The sequence below is a fragment of the Hemicordylus capensis genome, chromosome 3, assembly GCF_027244095.1.
Source record: "Hemicordylus capensis ecotype Gifberg chromosome 3, rHemCap1.1.pri, whole genome shotgun sequence".
Taxonomy (NCBI): Eukaryota; Metazoa; Chordata; class Lepidosauria; order Squamata; family Cordylidae; genus Hemicordylus; species Hemicordylus capensis.
This window is the reverse complement of record NC_069659.1, coordinates 179,787,188-179,805,186: the sequence shown is the minus strand read 5'-3', so window position 1 is coordinate 179,805,186 and position 17,999 is coordinate 179,787,188. Positions and strand designations below refer to the sequence as shown.

Sequence of the window (17,999 nt, the reverse complement as noted above, 5' to 3'; positions counted from 1 at the left end):
CCAGCGGCTACCCAAAAGCTGTTGATGTGCTTTATAGTCCAAGCTGCTAACTCTCAGCTGGCAGGGATTCAAGGCTTATCAGCCCTCTACAAGAGATGTTTACTTCTCCTGATAGTTTCCAGCTGTGTTCTTCGTCTTGTGACACACCTCTGTTGTGGAGTCAGTGGGGGTTGCCTGCACAACTCATCTTCTGATTTGTCCGTCACTGTTTCTGCTGCCTCAGACTGTTGTGCCTGCTCTGAACCATCAGCCAGACCTGCCTCAGCCGTCTCTTGGGAACTGACAGCCGGGCTCTGCCCCTCAGGCACCCTTGCATTAGCTGAAAGGCTGTCAGCTTCCCCTTGCTATCTGAGACCGAGGATGTGACAAAAAGAATATTCTGAACTTATCTTAAGCAAGTGATAGAAGAAGAAATAGCAGAACCTAGGAAGTATAAGCACTTTCAACTATGCTACTTCTGCAGTCTAAACATTTGTCGATTACATATACTTTACCATGAACATTGTCCGAAAATTGTTCAAATCAGTTAGAAATTCTTCCACTGAAACTTTCTTCAAATCAATGGCATAGTATCCCATCACATTCCGACAGAGTTTTTCCATGTTGTCATACATCCTAGAAACGATCTGGAATTGTTCCCTTGCTTGAATTGCAAAGGTGTGTTAAGAGAGTTAAGGTTACACAACTAGAAATTTTTTTAAAAGGCTAGGACTCATTATTTAAACAACCTTCTTCAGTTCACTAAAGAGGATCAGAGGCAGGTTAACAGAGCACAATGCCCTCACACCATACATTCTTTAAATTATTAAAATATTTTTATTACAGTTTTTATACAAGAAAATGTTCATCTTGCTAAGGTGTATGAAGCCCAAACCAACATACCAAGCATGAGAAGAGGAAGAAAGTGTTTTAGTGCTGTGGTTTGGATTCTTTGAGCAATCTCATTGGCCACATTCACATATAACAGGTGACCCAAGTTGCAGGGACCCGTGGTTTCCCTACCGTTACGTCTGAACATGTGCAACCCGAGCCTGCACGCAGGAGACTCCAATTTGGTTCATAGTGAGTTTTGCTGCTGCAGACTGAGGGTTCACAGAGCCTCCATTCCATCTGAATGCAGAACTGGAATCTGCAATCAGCCAGACTGGAGTTGAGGGAAGAAGCTCCTCCCTCCCACCCTGATTGGCTGTGTAGGCTGTGCAAACAAGTAGTAAGACCACACAGACAGTTTCCCCTCCTCTCTGCAGTCTCACTGACTGCAGAGAGGACTCTCTCCCTGTTGTATGAATACAGAACAGAGAGTGGGTGGGGGTGGGGGTAGTGGACCCGCAGGTCCATTGGACCTGTGGTTCCACGTGATATGTCAATGTAACCTTTATGTAAGACAGCCAAGAGAAGCAATCCTCCCAATATATGGATGCTTGACAACATCCAGCTGCAGCTCTGAACTGATCATTCAATTTCTCCATCTTTTGTAGAACCACATTCAAACATTACTATGGAGGAGAAGGAAACAGGAGGCTTCTGCTTTCAATGGTCATCATGCATCTCCATAATGTCTGCTTTTACTTATCATCCGGAATCTTTCAGATTCTCCTCTCTGCTTTTGCTAGTTGTTTCACGCTTCATGAGTTTCCTTTGCATAGTCCAAGTAAGGTTTCATAAATCTGAAGTTGCATGGATTTCAGGAAGTACTTCTTCCAGGGGGCCAATATAAATATATATTAAGTATACAATCACTTTTAGGTGAGCCACCTAATGGCGCAGCGGGGAAGTAGGTTGCCTAGGGAGCAAGAGATTGCTGTTTTAAATCCCCACTGATATGTTTCCCAGACTATGGGAAACACCCATATCAGGCATCAGAGATATAGGAAGATGCTGAAAGGTATCATCTCATACTGCGTATGAGCTGGCAGTGGTAAACCCCTCCTGTATCCTACCAAAGAAAACCACATGGCTCTGTGGTCACCAGGAGTCAAGACTGACTCGATGACACAACTTTACTTTACTCAAAATGCTAGTCTTTTGCAATATTCACTCTGTGAGTATTGCAAGGGACTAGCATTTTGAGACTGAATAAGGCCGTTCAGATGAGCAGCCCTACTCAGGCCTGGTCAGTCACACCTGGGTAGGGCATCTTTTGTGAAGCGTTGGCACTGTGGCTGATCCAGGCACTGCCTCTCCAGGTAGCCCAAGATTTTTACCCTAGCTTTTATCTGGGTAGAAGGGTGTGAGCACACCATTCCCCCCAGGTCCCCAATTGCATGTCTTCTCGGGCTGCCTGCAGCCAAAGCAGACACAGAGCTAGATGCCTAGAGCACCTGGCTGAGGGATTTCTGGAGGCTGGCTTGCATTTTTCCAGCCTCCACATGGCCGCGCAACTCCCAGGAGAACGGCATGTGTGGACATGTGAGCCGCGTGGCCAGAAAAGGACTCGAGATTGTCTGGGGGGGGGAGGTAGGTGTTATCCTACCTCCCCCCCTGCCTGGACTTGAAGTTGGGTGAACTACCTCAATACCTCAAATTAAGTTGTTTGGACAAATTTGCTGATCTTTCCCTCCCTTCTCCTTGAGAATAAGATCTTCTATCTTATAAGAACTACTTATGAGTTCCTTTGCTCATAACTCAAAATTACTGCTGTTTCCTAAACAGATACTGCAATTTAGTTGCACAAGTTTGGTAATACAAGCATTTGTATTTCATGTATAAATGCACAGTTTCAACAGCTGTTGACAGTTGTATTGGCATAGACATGTATGCATATACAATTTATTATGAGGATTCATAAAAGCCAAATGTACTGGTGTCCTGCAGAGTTATTAAGAATAATGCCTGTCAGTTTATTAACTCTTAAAATGATATGGCCAAAAATCATTTTAATACTTAAACCTTGTCATTTAACTGTTCTTAAACCATTATACAATGATCTGCTTCCATGATACTGCAGCCAACTTCAAGATATCTCCTTTTGTTTTAATTGAAAACTCTCTCTCTCTCTCTAATTCTCCATTGCTAATTCCATGTGCGGCAGCTCTCGCAAGAGTTTGCAAGCAGCTGCCTGGGGGATAGTGACGGGGACGGGGGAGAAAATGGCGGTGGCAGCCGGCTGGCCGGAGAGAAAGCACCGGCTGGCAGGCAAAGGAAAGTGCCAGGCCGGTTGGGTAGGGAGGGAAGGGCCGGCCAGGCTGGCAAGAGAAAGCACTGCGGGCAGGGTAGAGAGGGAAAGCACCAGCCAGGCAGGGAAGTGAAGCAAAGTGCCGGCCAGGCTGGCTGGCGAGAGAAAGCGCTGCTGGCAGGTGGGGATGGAGGGAAAACACTGGCCACACTGGCTGTTGAGGGAAGGCACTGCTGGAGGGAAAGCAGCCTGGGAGGAGGAGAACGGACTGGGGCTGAAGAAGAGGGAATGAACTAAGGACACAGATGCTCTGCACCAGATCAGCAAGTTTAATTTTAAAACACATCTGTAGTTTTCATGATTATCATGTCACACTTCATAAAATGAAGTAATAAAACACCACATCACCCCAAATCTTCCAATCAACTTGTCGTATTATAGTATTGTCTTGTTTCCTTAGACTTGCACACAGACAACCTTGGACCAATACTTCATGTTATTCTTTTTCTGCTTTTTGACTGAATCATCTTCTGAACAACAAATACCATTCTACAGAGAATTTATACAAATTGATTTAAGGACAAATAGACTTAATTTAATAACAACAACCACAACCACAACAACCACAACCACAACCAAGACCTGGCAATGGCTTAAGAATGGCAACTTGAAGAAAGAAACAGAGGGTTTAATACTGGCTGCACAAGAACAGGCACTAAGAACAAATGCAATAAGAGCAAAAGTCAAAAAATCAACCACAAACAGCAAGTGCCGCCTTTGTAAAGAAGCAGATGAAACAGTGGACCACCTAATCAGCTGTTGTAAAAAGATCACACAGACTGACTACAAACAAAGGCATGACAAGGTAGCAGGGATGATACACTGGAACATCTGCAAAAAATACAAGCTACCTGTAGCCAAAAATTGGTGGGACCATCGAATTGAAAAAGTTGAAGAAAATGAAGATGTAAAAATATTATGGGACTTCCGACGACAAACAGACAAACATCTGCCACACAATACACCAGATAGAACTGTAGTCGAGAAGAAAGAAAAACAAGTCAAAATAATCGACATAGCAATACCAGGGGATAGCAGAATAGAAGAAAAAGAAATGGAAAAAATCACAAAATACAAACATCTACAAATTGAAATTGAAAGGCTGTGGCAGAAAAAGACCAATATAATCCCAGTGGTAATTGGAGCCCTGGGTGCAGTTCCAAAAGACCTTGAAGAGCACCTCAACACCATAGGGGCCACAGAAATCACCATCAGCCAATTACTAAAAGCAGCTTTACTGGGAACAGCCTATATTCTGCGACGATATCTATAACAGCAGCAACAACATTGACAATAAAATTCAGCCATCCCAGGTCCTTGGGAAGGACTCGATGTCTGGATAAAACAAACCAGTCAATAACACCTGTCTGACTATGTAAAATAATAATAAATAATAATAATAATTTGATTTCTATACCACCCTTCCAAAAATGGCTCAGGGTGGTTTACACAGAGAAATAACAAACAAATAAGATGGCTCCCTGTCTCCAAAGGGCTCACATTCTAAAAAGAAACATAAGATCGACACCAGCAATAGTCACTGGAAGTACTGTGCTGGGGGTGGATAGGGCCAGTTACTCTGCCTCTGCTAAATAAAGAGAATCACCACAGTAAAAGGTGCCTCTTTGCCCAGTTAGCAGAGGTAATTAAAGCACACTACTACAATTTAAAAAAGGAAAGTGTCACTAATCTAACTAGGTAATATATTTTTAAAATGCTGTTTACAAAATTGTCAGTTTTTTAAAACAGTTTTTCCTTACCATTCTGAAATAGTAATCAAATACGTATAATTATTTCTCAACCTGTACGTAAAATTAATGTTCAACTAGGTGCTCAAAGAGACATGCTCTCCTGCAAAACATCTTTAAGTGGCCTTACAAAGGAACAGACTGTTAGTAGAAAATATTAACTAGTAACATTTTCTAATGGCTAGACCATGGGCTTCCCCCCACCACTTGGTAGATCTGAGTTCCAGTGCCTAATTTACTTTGATAATGCAGTCAGCATGCTATAATTAAGAGAACATTGAGGTCTAAAATATTGCCAAATATCAAATTGGTGTTTAACTTATTCTTTGCACATAGATGTCTGAATTAATTCTGACTGTATTTTCTTATTATGTTTACATAAATGGATTTAATGTTCTAGGTCTGTTTTCTCTGGCATGCCTTATTACAGCAAATAAAACCATGTAATAAAGGGATGCAATTGCATTTAAGGTAGTGTACACAATTATGATGGACCTCCAACTAGAATAATCCAATAAGGAAGTCATCTATATAAATTATAGATTTGTCAATAATAAAGTGCACTGACAGTGCACATATCTAACATATTCATGTTTCTAAAAGAAACATGAATGCTAATCAATTCATTAGCAGGCTCCAGGTTGTGATATTTAGTGACAGGATGTAATAGGCAAGCTGCCTATGGAGCATAATTGTACGCAAGATGAAAAATTGGTTTTCACAAAGCCCCATCCTTCCTGTCGCAGCTTTCCTGCTGACTGCTTTTTAGGAGTTGCATGCTTTTCAAGACATCAGCATCATTCAACATCCTCTGTCATAACAATAAGAGATAGGACCAGCCCTGACTTCTTCATGCTGTGAAGGATTATCTAACCTTTAAATCAAGTCCCCTTTACTTTGTAATTTATCGTAGCTCTTTTTCCCCCCAGGAAGTACATTTCTTTAATTAGCAAGCTCACAACCATTACCAGAAACCACATGCAACTTCACTGCTCCTCAATTACTCTCTGCCTATAGGGAGAGTTAACAGGAGGCAACTAACTATTACATGTTAACAGTGTTTAAAGATCAAAACATCTGTTTAAGTGTCACATGTGGATTTAGCTAAAATAGTGGAGTATTTCTGTGAAGTTCCTGATAATACAACACCTAATAAACAAGAGGAACCTTTAGACTGTGTTATGTACAAATCTTCAGATTAAGTTCTGCCACTGAAGCACTCTCATAAGTTGTGCATATTATAGAAGGTTCTTAATAGGAGAATATAGCAAACTTATTTTCATAAGGGAAAAACAAAAAGCTTCCCATATCCACCCAACCTCTGTTCATTCTGACTGGAAACAGTTGCAAGCTAAAAGGTTGAAATACATACTTGTGTCACTAAAACGCAGTGACTGGCACAACAGAAATTGTTTCCCTCACTGTGGTATAAGAAATTTTCAGGCAGAATTGTTAGATCACCCCTACATGTTTTTCTGTACAGCAAAGCACAGTTGAAATATGTGCTAATATATTCTGTGGGCTCTTATAGGTAATAAAACATTTCATGATCCTGGTCAACATCAAGAATAGCAAGCTGAACTGCCAGACAATTTCTTCTTTCATTGTCTGATTAAACCTCTCCAAAACTGTGTTCACCTGAATTCACAACTGTGAATTTAAGACAATCCCAGGAGAGGTTAAAAACAGGTTGCTTAACTGTAACTTATGATCTCTGTGGGGACCTATGGTCACTCACAACTGGGTCTTCTGCACCTGTGCAGGAGGCCCACAGAAGAATCCATAGCCATGACAGGATCTGGTAATCTGCCTCTCTCAAGAACCAGCCTCTGCCTCTAACTTCCCTCCCCTTTATTAAACTCTGTCACTCTGCCATTCCCCCTTCCAAGCAACTCCTTCCCCTTTCTCCTTTCCAGTTTCTCTATCTTGTGCTAGTTAGATTACTGAGCACACATACACAATAGTTAGGAACACTGCTTTGTTATTACTAGTAGCTATGATTGATTGTTTTTGTTTCTTGATCAGTTAGATTGATGCTGTGGCTCTGACAATCTTTGATACTCAATAAAGCCCATTGAATTATGTGAGAATGTTTGGTCTTCTTTCTACCTTTGAGCCAAGAACATACATGGGAACCGTATAAAGAACTGGTCACTTGGCGAAACTGGTGAAACATGCCTGATTTCCAATGGTAGCTCTGGAGCATATCTAGTGTACAAATCAGACTTGGTTCATAGCAACAGGAAGAGGCAAACTTGGTTCATCAGTGTCAAGTCCCTGGGACTTTGAAAGTAGAACCTGAGGGCACTGAGTTAGCAGAGCCCAGTAGCAACGTTGCCCAGCAACAGACACTAGCCTTGCTCACATCCATCTGGGATGTTAATTGCTCATGAAAATTTGTCAAATTTGTCTGTCAGAGGAAGCCTGAGGGGATGAAGCCCATCACCTGCATAGTGTATCAGGAAACATTGTATACTTGTGTTCTCAAAACAATCTGCATTCCTGAGCTTTACAGACAGGCATTCTCTCTTGTTCGTAGACTTCTGGCATCCTTGCCACAGAATGTTAGAAGTCAAGGTTGTTAAGAAGGAAGAAGCTAAGCTATATGTGTGAGACAGAAATTAAATCATTTCTTGTGTAAATCTATCTATTGTGTAATTCTAAAAACATTCCAAAGTAACAGCAATAGGGTATATGTGTGAGACTATTAATCAATGCATATGATTAAGGAAAACAGTGTATCTTTCTATGTAGGATTATCTCCTGCCTTCCCAAGGCAATCACCAGAGAGCAAAGCACAAACACGGCAGCCCCTCCCCCATCCTTCCCAGGTGTACTGAAAGACCAGTGTGCCCTGAGCATGAGAGGAAGGCAAGAAAGGAGGAGCCCAGGCCAGGGAACTCTTGTCCTAGCTCCTGAAAAGACCAACAGCCTGAGACATTTTATTAATCTTCTGCAATTTGCTTCTTTTAATATTGTAAACCGCTTTGGGTGTCTTTGTCGAAGCAGAAAGGTGGTATAAAAATGTAGCAAATAAACAATTTGGCTTGTTTCTCAGGAGTTAATCATTTCACTCAGAGTTCAGGCATCAATTGATTTCTTAATAAAACAGAATCAGACACAGGCCTTGATTTCACATAATTTTGACTTGGTAGCTCTGGGTCCATTGTAGTAGCCATTCCTGAGACCCCTACAAGTGGCTGATCCACCTCGACACCAGCTTACCCATTGGCTGTGCCCTGGAGGGAGTGCTTCCACTTTTTGGCCTCCCATGTCCCTAGGGACCCCCTGGACTACAGCAGCTCCCCAGGGGCCTTTGACCCACTGCATTTGAGGGCAAGGAAGCGTTTCCGCTCACACTATCTTTTTACAATTCCCCAGCATTGCCATTTGAATTCCAAGAATATAGACTGTGGAAATCGATGTGCCTCTGGGGAGCTCTTCCAACGCCTCGTACTCCGGATCTTGCTGGAGCTTTTAAATGGCCTGCTATGCTGATGCCCACTGCCTACACCTGTGCTGCCAGTATTGCCTGCACCTGAGCTCACATCTGTGCCTGCGCCTCCTCGAGCTCCTGCTCCTCCGGAAGCCCTGGGTCCTGAGCCCCTGTGATATTGTCTATACGCTGTGAACTTTAGATAAACAGGTTGCTTACCTGAAATTTATGGTCTCTATGGGGATCCATGGTCACTCACAACACCCGCCCGGCCATCCCCTTTGCTATAGCGTGGCATGAACTGTCCACTTATGTGCTGCTCGTGGCTTGTCTGCTGTCTTCTCCATTTCTCCATGTTGTCATTCCCTTCGCAGTGGCAGATTCAGGGAGTGGAGGCTCTCTGCAGCCAGCTTTCCGATATCACTATGCCTTAAAAGGCTGGAGAGCACCTATATGGAGCTACAGTGGTGACACTTCAAAACACCACCTTTCTTTTCTGGTACCACCCTATAGTGCACCAAGAAACACTGCATTCTTTTCCTGGTGCATTACTGTGGGGAAAATGGCCACGACCTATAGTTTCAGGGTGCAGACATCCCCCCCACCAGCAATGCACCAGGAAAAGGACTCAACATCATGACATTGCTTTCCTTCCTGGTGCATTAAAAGGGCAGTATCGGGAAAGAAAGGCAGAATTCTGAAACACAGATTTCTTTCAAGAAGCCATCAGTTCAGTTAAGGTAAGCCCCACTCTCCTATTCAATACCATATTGTTCAAGCTCAGTATAGTATTGAATTTTTGTCCTGAACAAAAATTTTCTGGAGAAAAATGCTCCAATAGGGTTTGCATCATCCCAGACTCTACTGTCAGTTTGATGCACAGTCCTAATACAGACCATGAAGAAGAAAAACATGTTGCTTAGTAGTAACTGATATTCTTTGAGTGGTCAACTGTGCAGCCACACAACCTGCCCATCTTCCCCACTGCAGATCTGTGGAGGACCAATTCCAAATATCATACAGTGTTTTACTAAGAAATTGAAGTACAAGAGTGCTCTTGAGACACATACATTACACCAAGTTTCTCTGCTCGAGGACAGTGGCTAGAATGCTCTACAAAGCTCTAAAAATTCCAAAGCTGCTCTCAAAACAGAAAATGAAATGTATCCTAGCAGTACTCTGCTTTCAGCTTCTCATTCATGCTACTTGACTTTTGGCAAACTATAACAACACAATCACATTCATTGAAACAAGTAGTGATGGCTCCTATGAATTCAGAGGAAAAACTTCAAAGCATCATTCAAAAAGTTGAGGGGAAGAGAAGAAGTTTAAAAACTGAAATAAGTTTGCATTGTAAACCAATTGACAGGCTGAAACCGTCCTGAAAATGGAAAGTGTGAATGAATATCCCTATTAGAGGGTCTTTCGTCTTTTCTGGACAGTTTGCTTTTCAGCAGAAAACTTATGCTTAACCAGCCAACCTCCCAAATTGTTTATCACATTCTTTTTAACCAGTAACCCCAAGTGTTTACATGCCTATATGAACAGAAATCACAGCACTGTTCCATTGCCACCTCCAATCTCCGGCATTATAGGCGAATCTTTACTAAGAACCTAAAATGGATTAATAATTTAAGGTGGAAACAAGGTTAGGGTTGTCAAAAGTGAGTGCTGCAAGTTGAATAAAGATTATGCAAATAAATGTAAGGTGTTAAAGAACCCTAGACAAAGCCAGATAAGCTATTTAACTGTCAAAAGGATATGGACATCTTTGTCACAAATTTGTCATGAATATCCTCAGTAGGGGGAAAGGTCTCCAAATCCGTCTCAAGTTGCTTAAGCTGCCTCTCCATCTGCTTTAGGCTCTTCTCCAAGCTTTCTACTGAAACTAAATGTATATTATATTAAAGCTTCAGATATGCTATAAAAATACTGTCAGTGCAACGTACCAACAAGGCATCTACTAAAGCCAACATTATGAAATAGCCTTTTGTTAGGCATATAACCCACTTGATAGTTTACCAAGGTTAAAATCACATTACTAAGAACAAAAACTGAGTTCACTTGGACTGTGACAACACAATACCAGAGTAATTTAGGAAGAGAGCATCTTCTTCTTGGCTGAGGTGGGACATGTGTACATAGCTTGTGCAAAGTAAACAGTTGTTCCTAGAAAGTGTTTATTCCAAGGGGTTGGGAGAAGGGAAATGGGCTTAAACTAAAAATGCTTAGGCAACCAATAAGGCATCTGTATTTGAGCTTTCTTTTTATTACTTGTATAGCAGCAAATGCATGTTTGGAGCTCCACAAATAAATGGAAAACTTGCTACTCCAAACAGTTAAACAATTTAAACAAACACAACAAAAGCAGGCTGAAAGTTTAGAAGTCAAAAGACCTTGTCAGATTTTAAGCTTCAGAAATGCCATTCACCATTACAGCACCAAAGTGGGTCCCAAGTCCTGCCCCAGCTCTGTCACACACACACACATGCACGCGCACGCGCGCGCACACACACACACACACACCCAGCAGCCACTCACAGTTACAGCAGCATTTGCGTGCAGAGGGAAATGCCATAACCATTGTGGAAACGGCAATGGCTGGCACTTCCATGATCGGCAGCCTGAATCAGAAGCACCAGATATCAGTTGTGGTATTTCCCTGTGCACACAAATGCCACTCTAACTATGAGCAGCTAGAGAGAGGGATTGAGTGAGAACGCAGGAATTCCAACCTGCTTCGTTGCTGTAACTGTGAAGTTGTTTTTGAATCTTAACATCTGAACAGGGTTAAAACAACTCATGAAACTGTTAGAAAAGGCCAACAAATAACAAGAAGAGAAGGTAACGCCATGTAAATAATAGCTAATACATTAAAAACTCAGAAATGGACATCAAATTGACAGAGGGCTGGTTCAGACATCATGCGAAACCTCTGTTAAAGCTGAGCTCAATGTGGCATCCCTCGACCTTGGGAGCACACGTTCCTCTCTCCCATCCTAGTTTCCTTTCTAGGTTAGGGTAAGCCAAGATTGCTTGGTTCAGACATGACCAACGTAATCTAATTCTATTCTACTTGCTTCAGAGAACCTGAGATTTGAAGCCAAGGGTTGAAGTGAGTTTCAGTTCCTGTGTTCTTTGAAGCAAGCACATTAGAATAAGCAGAGATTGGTTGGTTCAGATGCCACAAGCAATCTTGGCTTATCCTAACCTAGAAAGGAAGGTAGACAACCAAGGGGGGATGAGAAGGGACCATGTGCTCTTGAAGCTGAGGGAGGTTGTGTGGAGCTCAGCTCTAACAAAAGTTCCACGTAACGCCTGCACTAGCCCAGTGTGTGTAATGGTAAACAACATAATTAAGGTCAATATTAAATTAGCCACTCTAAATTGTCAATCTGATGCAGCAAACATAAGAAGAATCCATCATGAAAGTCTAAAAAAAATTACTATGTTTTCTGAATGGGTTGCATCAGCACCACTCCAGACAGATACTAAGATATTCAGAGTTCTTGTCCAAAGCAGTCTTAACTATGAGCATAAGATGCCATAATTTGTAATAGCCTCATAAAGGCAAGTAAACCTATTCTTCAGTTTCTCTTGGGCAGTCTTAACTTTTGTGTGCAGCTTCTCTTAAAACGGCAGAAAGTCAGACAGACTTCGGAAGCCACAACAGTCATAGTTCATTAAGAAGAATACAACTGGATATGTTTTGTCTTAAAACAGAGCCCCTGGTGGCGCAGTCGTAAAACTGCCGCCCTGTAACCAGAAGATTACAAGTTCGATCCTGACCAGGGGCTCAAGGTTGACTCAGCCTTCCATCCTTCCGAGGTCAGCGAAATGAGTACCCAGAATGTTGGGGGCAATATCCTAAAATCATTGTAAACCGCTTAGAGAGCTCTGGCTATAGAGCGGTATATAAATGTAAGTGCTATTGCTATTGCTATTAAATACACTCAGAACTTTGCTAGAGCAAATAAGTAAAGTACTGCCTATGTTAGAGCTAAAAGATCTCTCAGAACTTCTGCATCTGTATTGTGAGCTGAAGACATGGAACGCTCCCCCACAAAATCCTACATACATTAAACCAGAAGGTCAGGAAGAAGATTCTAGGCTAGCCTTTTGGTGAAATGTTCATTTTGTATATACATGGATTATTTTATCAGAAGAGCATTCAAACATTCAGTGCCCCATCTACACTTTGAAATGGTATAACTCAAGAACCAATATATAATGTGGACATGGACATGGATCTTTTGGAAAGGGATATAGTAAGGGATATATGTAATGACTGGGCCTGCATCAGAGCCCTTTGACAAATCTAGAAATGCTGCTCCTATCAAAATAGCTCCCATCTTCTCAATACCTATCCTGAGAATCCTCTATAGATAGCAGCACAGCTTCCTGAAGCAGGACATTGCAAACTAATCTATTAGTTTACTTGCATGCTTCCAGCTAAAAAAGCTTTATTACGAGATCCTTCTCATAACACACCAAGGGGACAAAGTTACACACCAACTCAAGTATTTGTTTTCTCCTATTAGCAGCCTTAAGAAGTTTGAGGAGTGAAGCAGAGAGATTGGGGAGCTGGTTGTTTTCGGCCTAGACCTCCAGTAATCATGTCTTCCTATCTATCAATTCAAGAGCTACTCTGCCTATATTCAAGATCCTCCCTTACATGCCACAACTACTCCTGGCCATGAGGATCTGCTGTCCTTCCCAACTGAGATAACTTTATCAGTTCTCTGCTGTCACAGCTTTTCAATGTGTTGGAATAAATCAATAAAGAAGTTTTGATGCCTTCCCATGGAAAGCCAAGCCCATATTTGCTGTATGTGGTATGTAATATTGTGAAAGAATAAAGCCTATTTTGGAGACCCAACCTACTATCATTCTAATCTATTATAAAACATATCGTTCAAAAATAATACTTTGAAATCCATTTCAAGGATAATTCAAAATTATATAATATTGTATACATCTGAATTCATATTCAAGTATTGGTGTCCACATGTGAACACAGAGGGAAGAAAATTAGGGTGTTATATTGCTATAATCCAACAAAGATTATGCATGCATACTTCTCTCATGCAGCAGGGAAATATCCCCATCAGAAATGTGTGTGTGTGTGTGGGGGGGTGTCGTATTGTATTGGTTGTGAAGAAGTAGCACCACAAGGAGCTGCCAAGTGCAAAGACGAGTGCTCCTCTCCCCCGTGACTTCTATCCACTGATTTCCTGAAGATGCTGGGCAACAAGGCTCTTTTACAGTAAGTGGGAGCTGTTCTGTTGCCACCAAAAGTAATCTCGGGTGGAGAAAGAACTGAGATCAGAGAGTGAACTATCTCAAAGTCCAAGACTCTTCCTACCGTCTGTGACCCTTTCGCTGCTGAAGAGAGTATTCTTTAATTGCTGAAAGGATCAGTACCAGCCACGACATTTTCACAGGTTCCCGTTTTATAATTTTTTAGACAATAATCTTTTAAGTTTTTTTCTCCATAGGGGTGTGTGTGTGTGTGTGTGTGTGTGTGTGTGTGTGTGTGTGTGTGTGTGTTGGAGCAGGCACAACTTAGCTTGGCTTTCTCCTATAGCCTATCCTTCCCCCATCCACATCAAGTACACTGTCCCCTCCAGTATAACACAAAAACACTGGTGGAATTGCTCTGAGGATCAAGTGGAACTAAATGAGCAGAGAGTCTGAAGATGCCATCACAGGGCTGCTGCTTCCAGAATTTATCAGAAGCCTTGGTTACTGTGCCAGCTGGCTTTAAGGTTTCCCTTCCTGCCTTCCCCACAGAATAGAGATGTCACAGGCATCTCATTGGCTGCACAAGCTTGCTGTGGCAATTTACTGCTTCAAATGGGACTAGAAAGAAAATGATCCAGGTATCCTGGCTTTCATACTGTAGTTTGACAGGATCAACCCATCTATGAAGCAATTGCCTCATGCAGTGGATTGGTGGGGGTTCAGTGGTGCAGAGAAGATAAGAGAAGAGAGAGAGAAGAGAGCAGGGCACTCTTCTACTGCCCCTGCTCCCTGAATTAAGAAGCAAGAAGGTAACGGAGCGAAAGGGGGGGGAAGACTGATGGACTAGAGCAGGGATTCTCAACGTTGGGTCCCCAGATGTTATTGGACTTCAACTCCCATAATCCCTAACCAAAGGCCACTGGGGCTGGGGATTATGGGAGTTGAAGTCCAAAAACATCTGGGGACCCAACGTTGAGAATCCCTGGACTAGAGCATCTCCTAAAAGATGCTCCAGCTGATCACTTTCTTTCATGTTTTGTCTTGCATTCCATTCCCATTTTCCTTTTTAAATTCAGAAACCATGGGTGGGGAAAAAGGAGTACAAGTGCTGCCTTTGGGCATGTGTAAGGATGGAGAGATAGCATTTCACGCACCCTTGGTTTTGAAGTGGTTTCACTCCACTTCAGGCACAGGCCAGTCTTGCTGCTTGACCCTTTTCCTATTAAATGTGTGCTTTTTTCAGACAAAATATTTTAAAACCTTTTCTCCAACTTCCCAGGGGGAAACCATTTGAGGCACTCTTACACTCCAGGTTTTGGGAACAATGTTAACCCTGAAACAGTTTATCAACCGGACAGCAAGACATTCTCCCAGAGATCAAATAAGGTTCTAATTGTGTGATGCAGCATTACATTGTCCCATTTAATAGATCATCAGATCAGAATAGCTACGTATTATAGTATACAAGCCCATTCTTGTGAATGCAGGTGTTCTGCTGAGTTATGGTTAAATCGAAGGCTGAGGTAGGTATCTTGGTACCCTCCACTAAAGACACAATTTGCACTGTAGTTTGGAAAGGTGGAGGCTATTAGTGGAATCTCATCCTTGCTTATCTTTCCCAAACAATATGATTCGTTCCTGTCATATCAAGGGCACACGCTGAGATCAACCTCGAAAATGTTTTATATCCCTCCCACCCAAATGAAGAAATGTATTAGTCCTATCCCTGCCTTTCCCTGTCAATTTAAGCTAAGTAGAAGCCAGCTTTTAAAAACCAAGGAACATTTCTGAATGCCAATTCTTAACTATGGTACGCTAAAAAGTCCAGCAACTCGTTAAAAAAATATTCATTCTAGAAAATGTATTAAGATAAAATATGAGCCTGTTTGTAATACAAACCTCTACTTGCTTTGTCTAAGTGCTGCAAGTCTTCAGCAAAGCTCAGTACATCAGTATATTCCTCTTCACATATTTCAGCCAGAAAATGAAGCAATGTTGTCTTCTGATCAACTGATTTAGTATCCTTCAACTAGAGAACAGTAAGTGAGTATTCAGAAGCATTAACACACTTTGGCTCTCAACTATTTTATGTTTTTACGTTCTTGAACTTTGTGTGACTATCATTGTTCTTGCATTGTATTTACATTAAGTGGAAGAGAGATCTGAAAAAAGTATTTTGGAAAAGCTGAACAAATATTTAAAGCTCTTGCTTGAATAAAAAGTGCACATTACTAATTCAGTGCTAGAGCTGAATATTCCCCGAAGTCAGAACAAAACCCCACCAACTTGCAGGATTGCCTTGAGCATAGCACCAGGTGTAAAGGAAAAAACTATTTATGAAATATATTCCTTTTGACAGAACAGAAATAGAATAGCAGCAAAACAATAGTGTCTTAATATTGATATTTTTGTATGCACAAAAATAAACGCGACGGATGGTGGTCAGTTGTGTTTCTGAATTCAGGCATCTGGGGTAAATGTGACCCCCCCCAAAACATTAGAAGAGTAACTGAGCAGCAAATTCTATAAAATAGGGCTAAAAACTATGCTTAAAAAAAGGATATGTCTTTGCCTACAAATGTGCTACTGATTAATTTAGGTATTGAGATGCTTCCATTTTTGTCTGGATTTTGTTTCAAGGATGCCAACAATTGTTGGTCATCATATATTATGACAGAATACTGATCAAGATCCTCATGTTGAGAAGACACTGTATGGGATGTGGGAGTCCACACATTTAGATCATTCACATTCTCCATAGGTGTTGATCATGATATCCCAAAATAATACAATTCCTCTTCATCTTCAAAAACCCTCTTATCATCCACAACTTTTGCATATATTCCTATTTGGATTCCATTGACAGCTTTCAAAACACTCTGTAAATAATGTGATGGCTGCTTTTCCACCAGATTCTAACATCTGGAAGATATATTAATTATTATTTGTCTACGTAAACCATTTTGAGAACTTTTGTTGAAAAGCAGTATATGAATATTCATTGGATAGATATCCAAACTGCTGCCCCCAACTCTGCCACACATACACACACACCCAATTCAGCCAGCACTTGGGAATCCATATAGATAGATAGATAGATAGATAGATAGATAGATAGATAGATAGATAGATAGATAGCTTTGAGTTCCATAATGGAAGACAGACATGATACAATTGTGATAAACAACTTAGAAAGAAGGTTGTTAAATGCTTGATGTCGAAGTTTAAAATTTGGCCATTTGGAATGCTTTTGTGACAATACGGTGTGGCAGTAGTTAGAGACTTAAATATTTCTATAACATCCTGTTTAATATTGCTGTTGAATATAAAAATATTTGCCAGGTATATTTGTAGAATACTGGTCTTTGACCAATATTTCTCCAAAGAGAAAGCTAAAGTAAATTTGTTTCTGTTTGAGCATAATTGGTGAAGCAACGTGAAGCACTTGCAGAACTGGGGCAAATTACTTGCCCCATTGAACCTTTAATAGTGGTTGCTTAGCATAGACTGTCAATTTCATTTAATGTACTGCTAAAATTATTCACACTTGAAACAATGCCAAACCAGAGCAGCAGCAGCAGAGGTATGCTACATCACACTCATTCTGTCTGCTTCACTTAATGATCAGCAGAGATGCATTTAAAACAAAGGGTATGGTGATCTCAAAACAAAATGCACACATTCACCTAGTGTGAAATGTCCACTTTTGTCTGGCTTAAAGCAAGTTAAAGGCTGTTAAGTGGGTGGGAAGAAATGAATAGATATTTCAGCTCAAATTATGAAGAGGTTAAGTGTCAGAATAGAACAAGCAATTTAGAGAGCACTGTAGATATGAAAAGGAAGTGATTGCAGCACTGAAATCAGCATCTATAGCTCTTTAACACACTTACTTTGCATAAGGAGCAGAGGTTAAATCCAAAGGTCTGTGCATTGCGAGATCCTGCATTCATGTAATTTCCCATTAGCAATACTAGCTCCAAGAGCTGGCTGAAGCTTCTGCTTTTCTTTATCTCTTCGCAGGCAGCACTGACAGCCACAATGTCAGGTTTGATGTTGTTCACCTGTTCCTCAAACTGAAGCTTAAAAAGAATAGCACTCAACCGTGGCTGCAGTCTCTTTACACTGCTCATCTGATTGAAAAGGGGGAAAAGTTTTCTTTTAAAGCCTATACTATGTTTTGGCATGGAGCAAATTAGTATAATCTTGGATGATTTATTGGTATGACAGATTTGAAGCAGCAACCTTATACCTATACGTGATTGCGAAGTAGATGAATGAATGAGAAACACTAGTGCAAGCAACTGAAATCCTATTTGCAAGTACTACTGTTTAAACTAACTAGGATATGTGAACTGTTAAGATAAAGTATCATATATCAAGTTTATTACCTTTTGAA

The 17,999-nt window shown here is 41.2% G+C and overlaps 1 protein-coding gene across 3 annotated transcripts in view; it reads right to left on the bottom strand.

Annotated features, from left to right (window-relative positions):
* The window catches only part of DIAPH3 (diaphanous related formin 3), a 248,685-nt gene that overhangs the window by 118,931 nt on the left and 111,755 nt on the right, over positions 1–17,999 (bottom strand). For all 3 annotated transcript variants that reach the window (XM_053311038.1, XM_053311039.1, XM_053311040.1), the window contains 4 exons: positions 17,494–17,733; positions 15,503–15,632; positions 10,124–10,247; positions 495–660 (listed from right to left, as the gene is read on the bottom strand). In XM_053311038.1, coding sequence (XP_053167013.1) covers positions 495–660; positions 10,124–10,247; positions 15,503–15,632; positions 17,494–17,733 — 660 coding nt within the window. The remainder of the gene's footprint in view (positions 1–494; positions 661–10,123; positions 10,248–15,502; positions 15,633–17,493; positions 17,734–17,999) is intronic.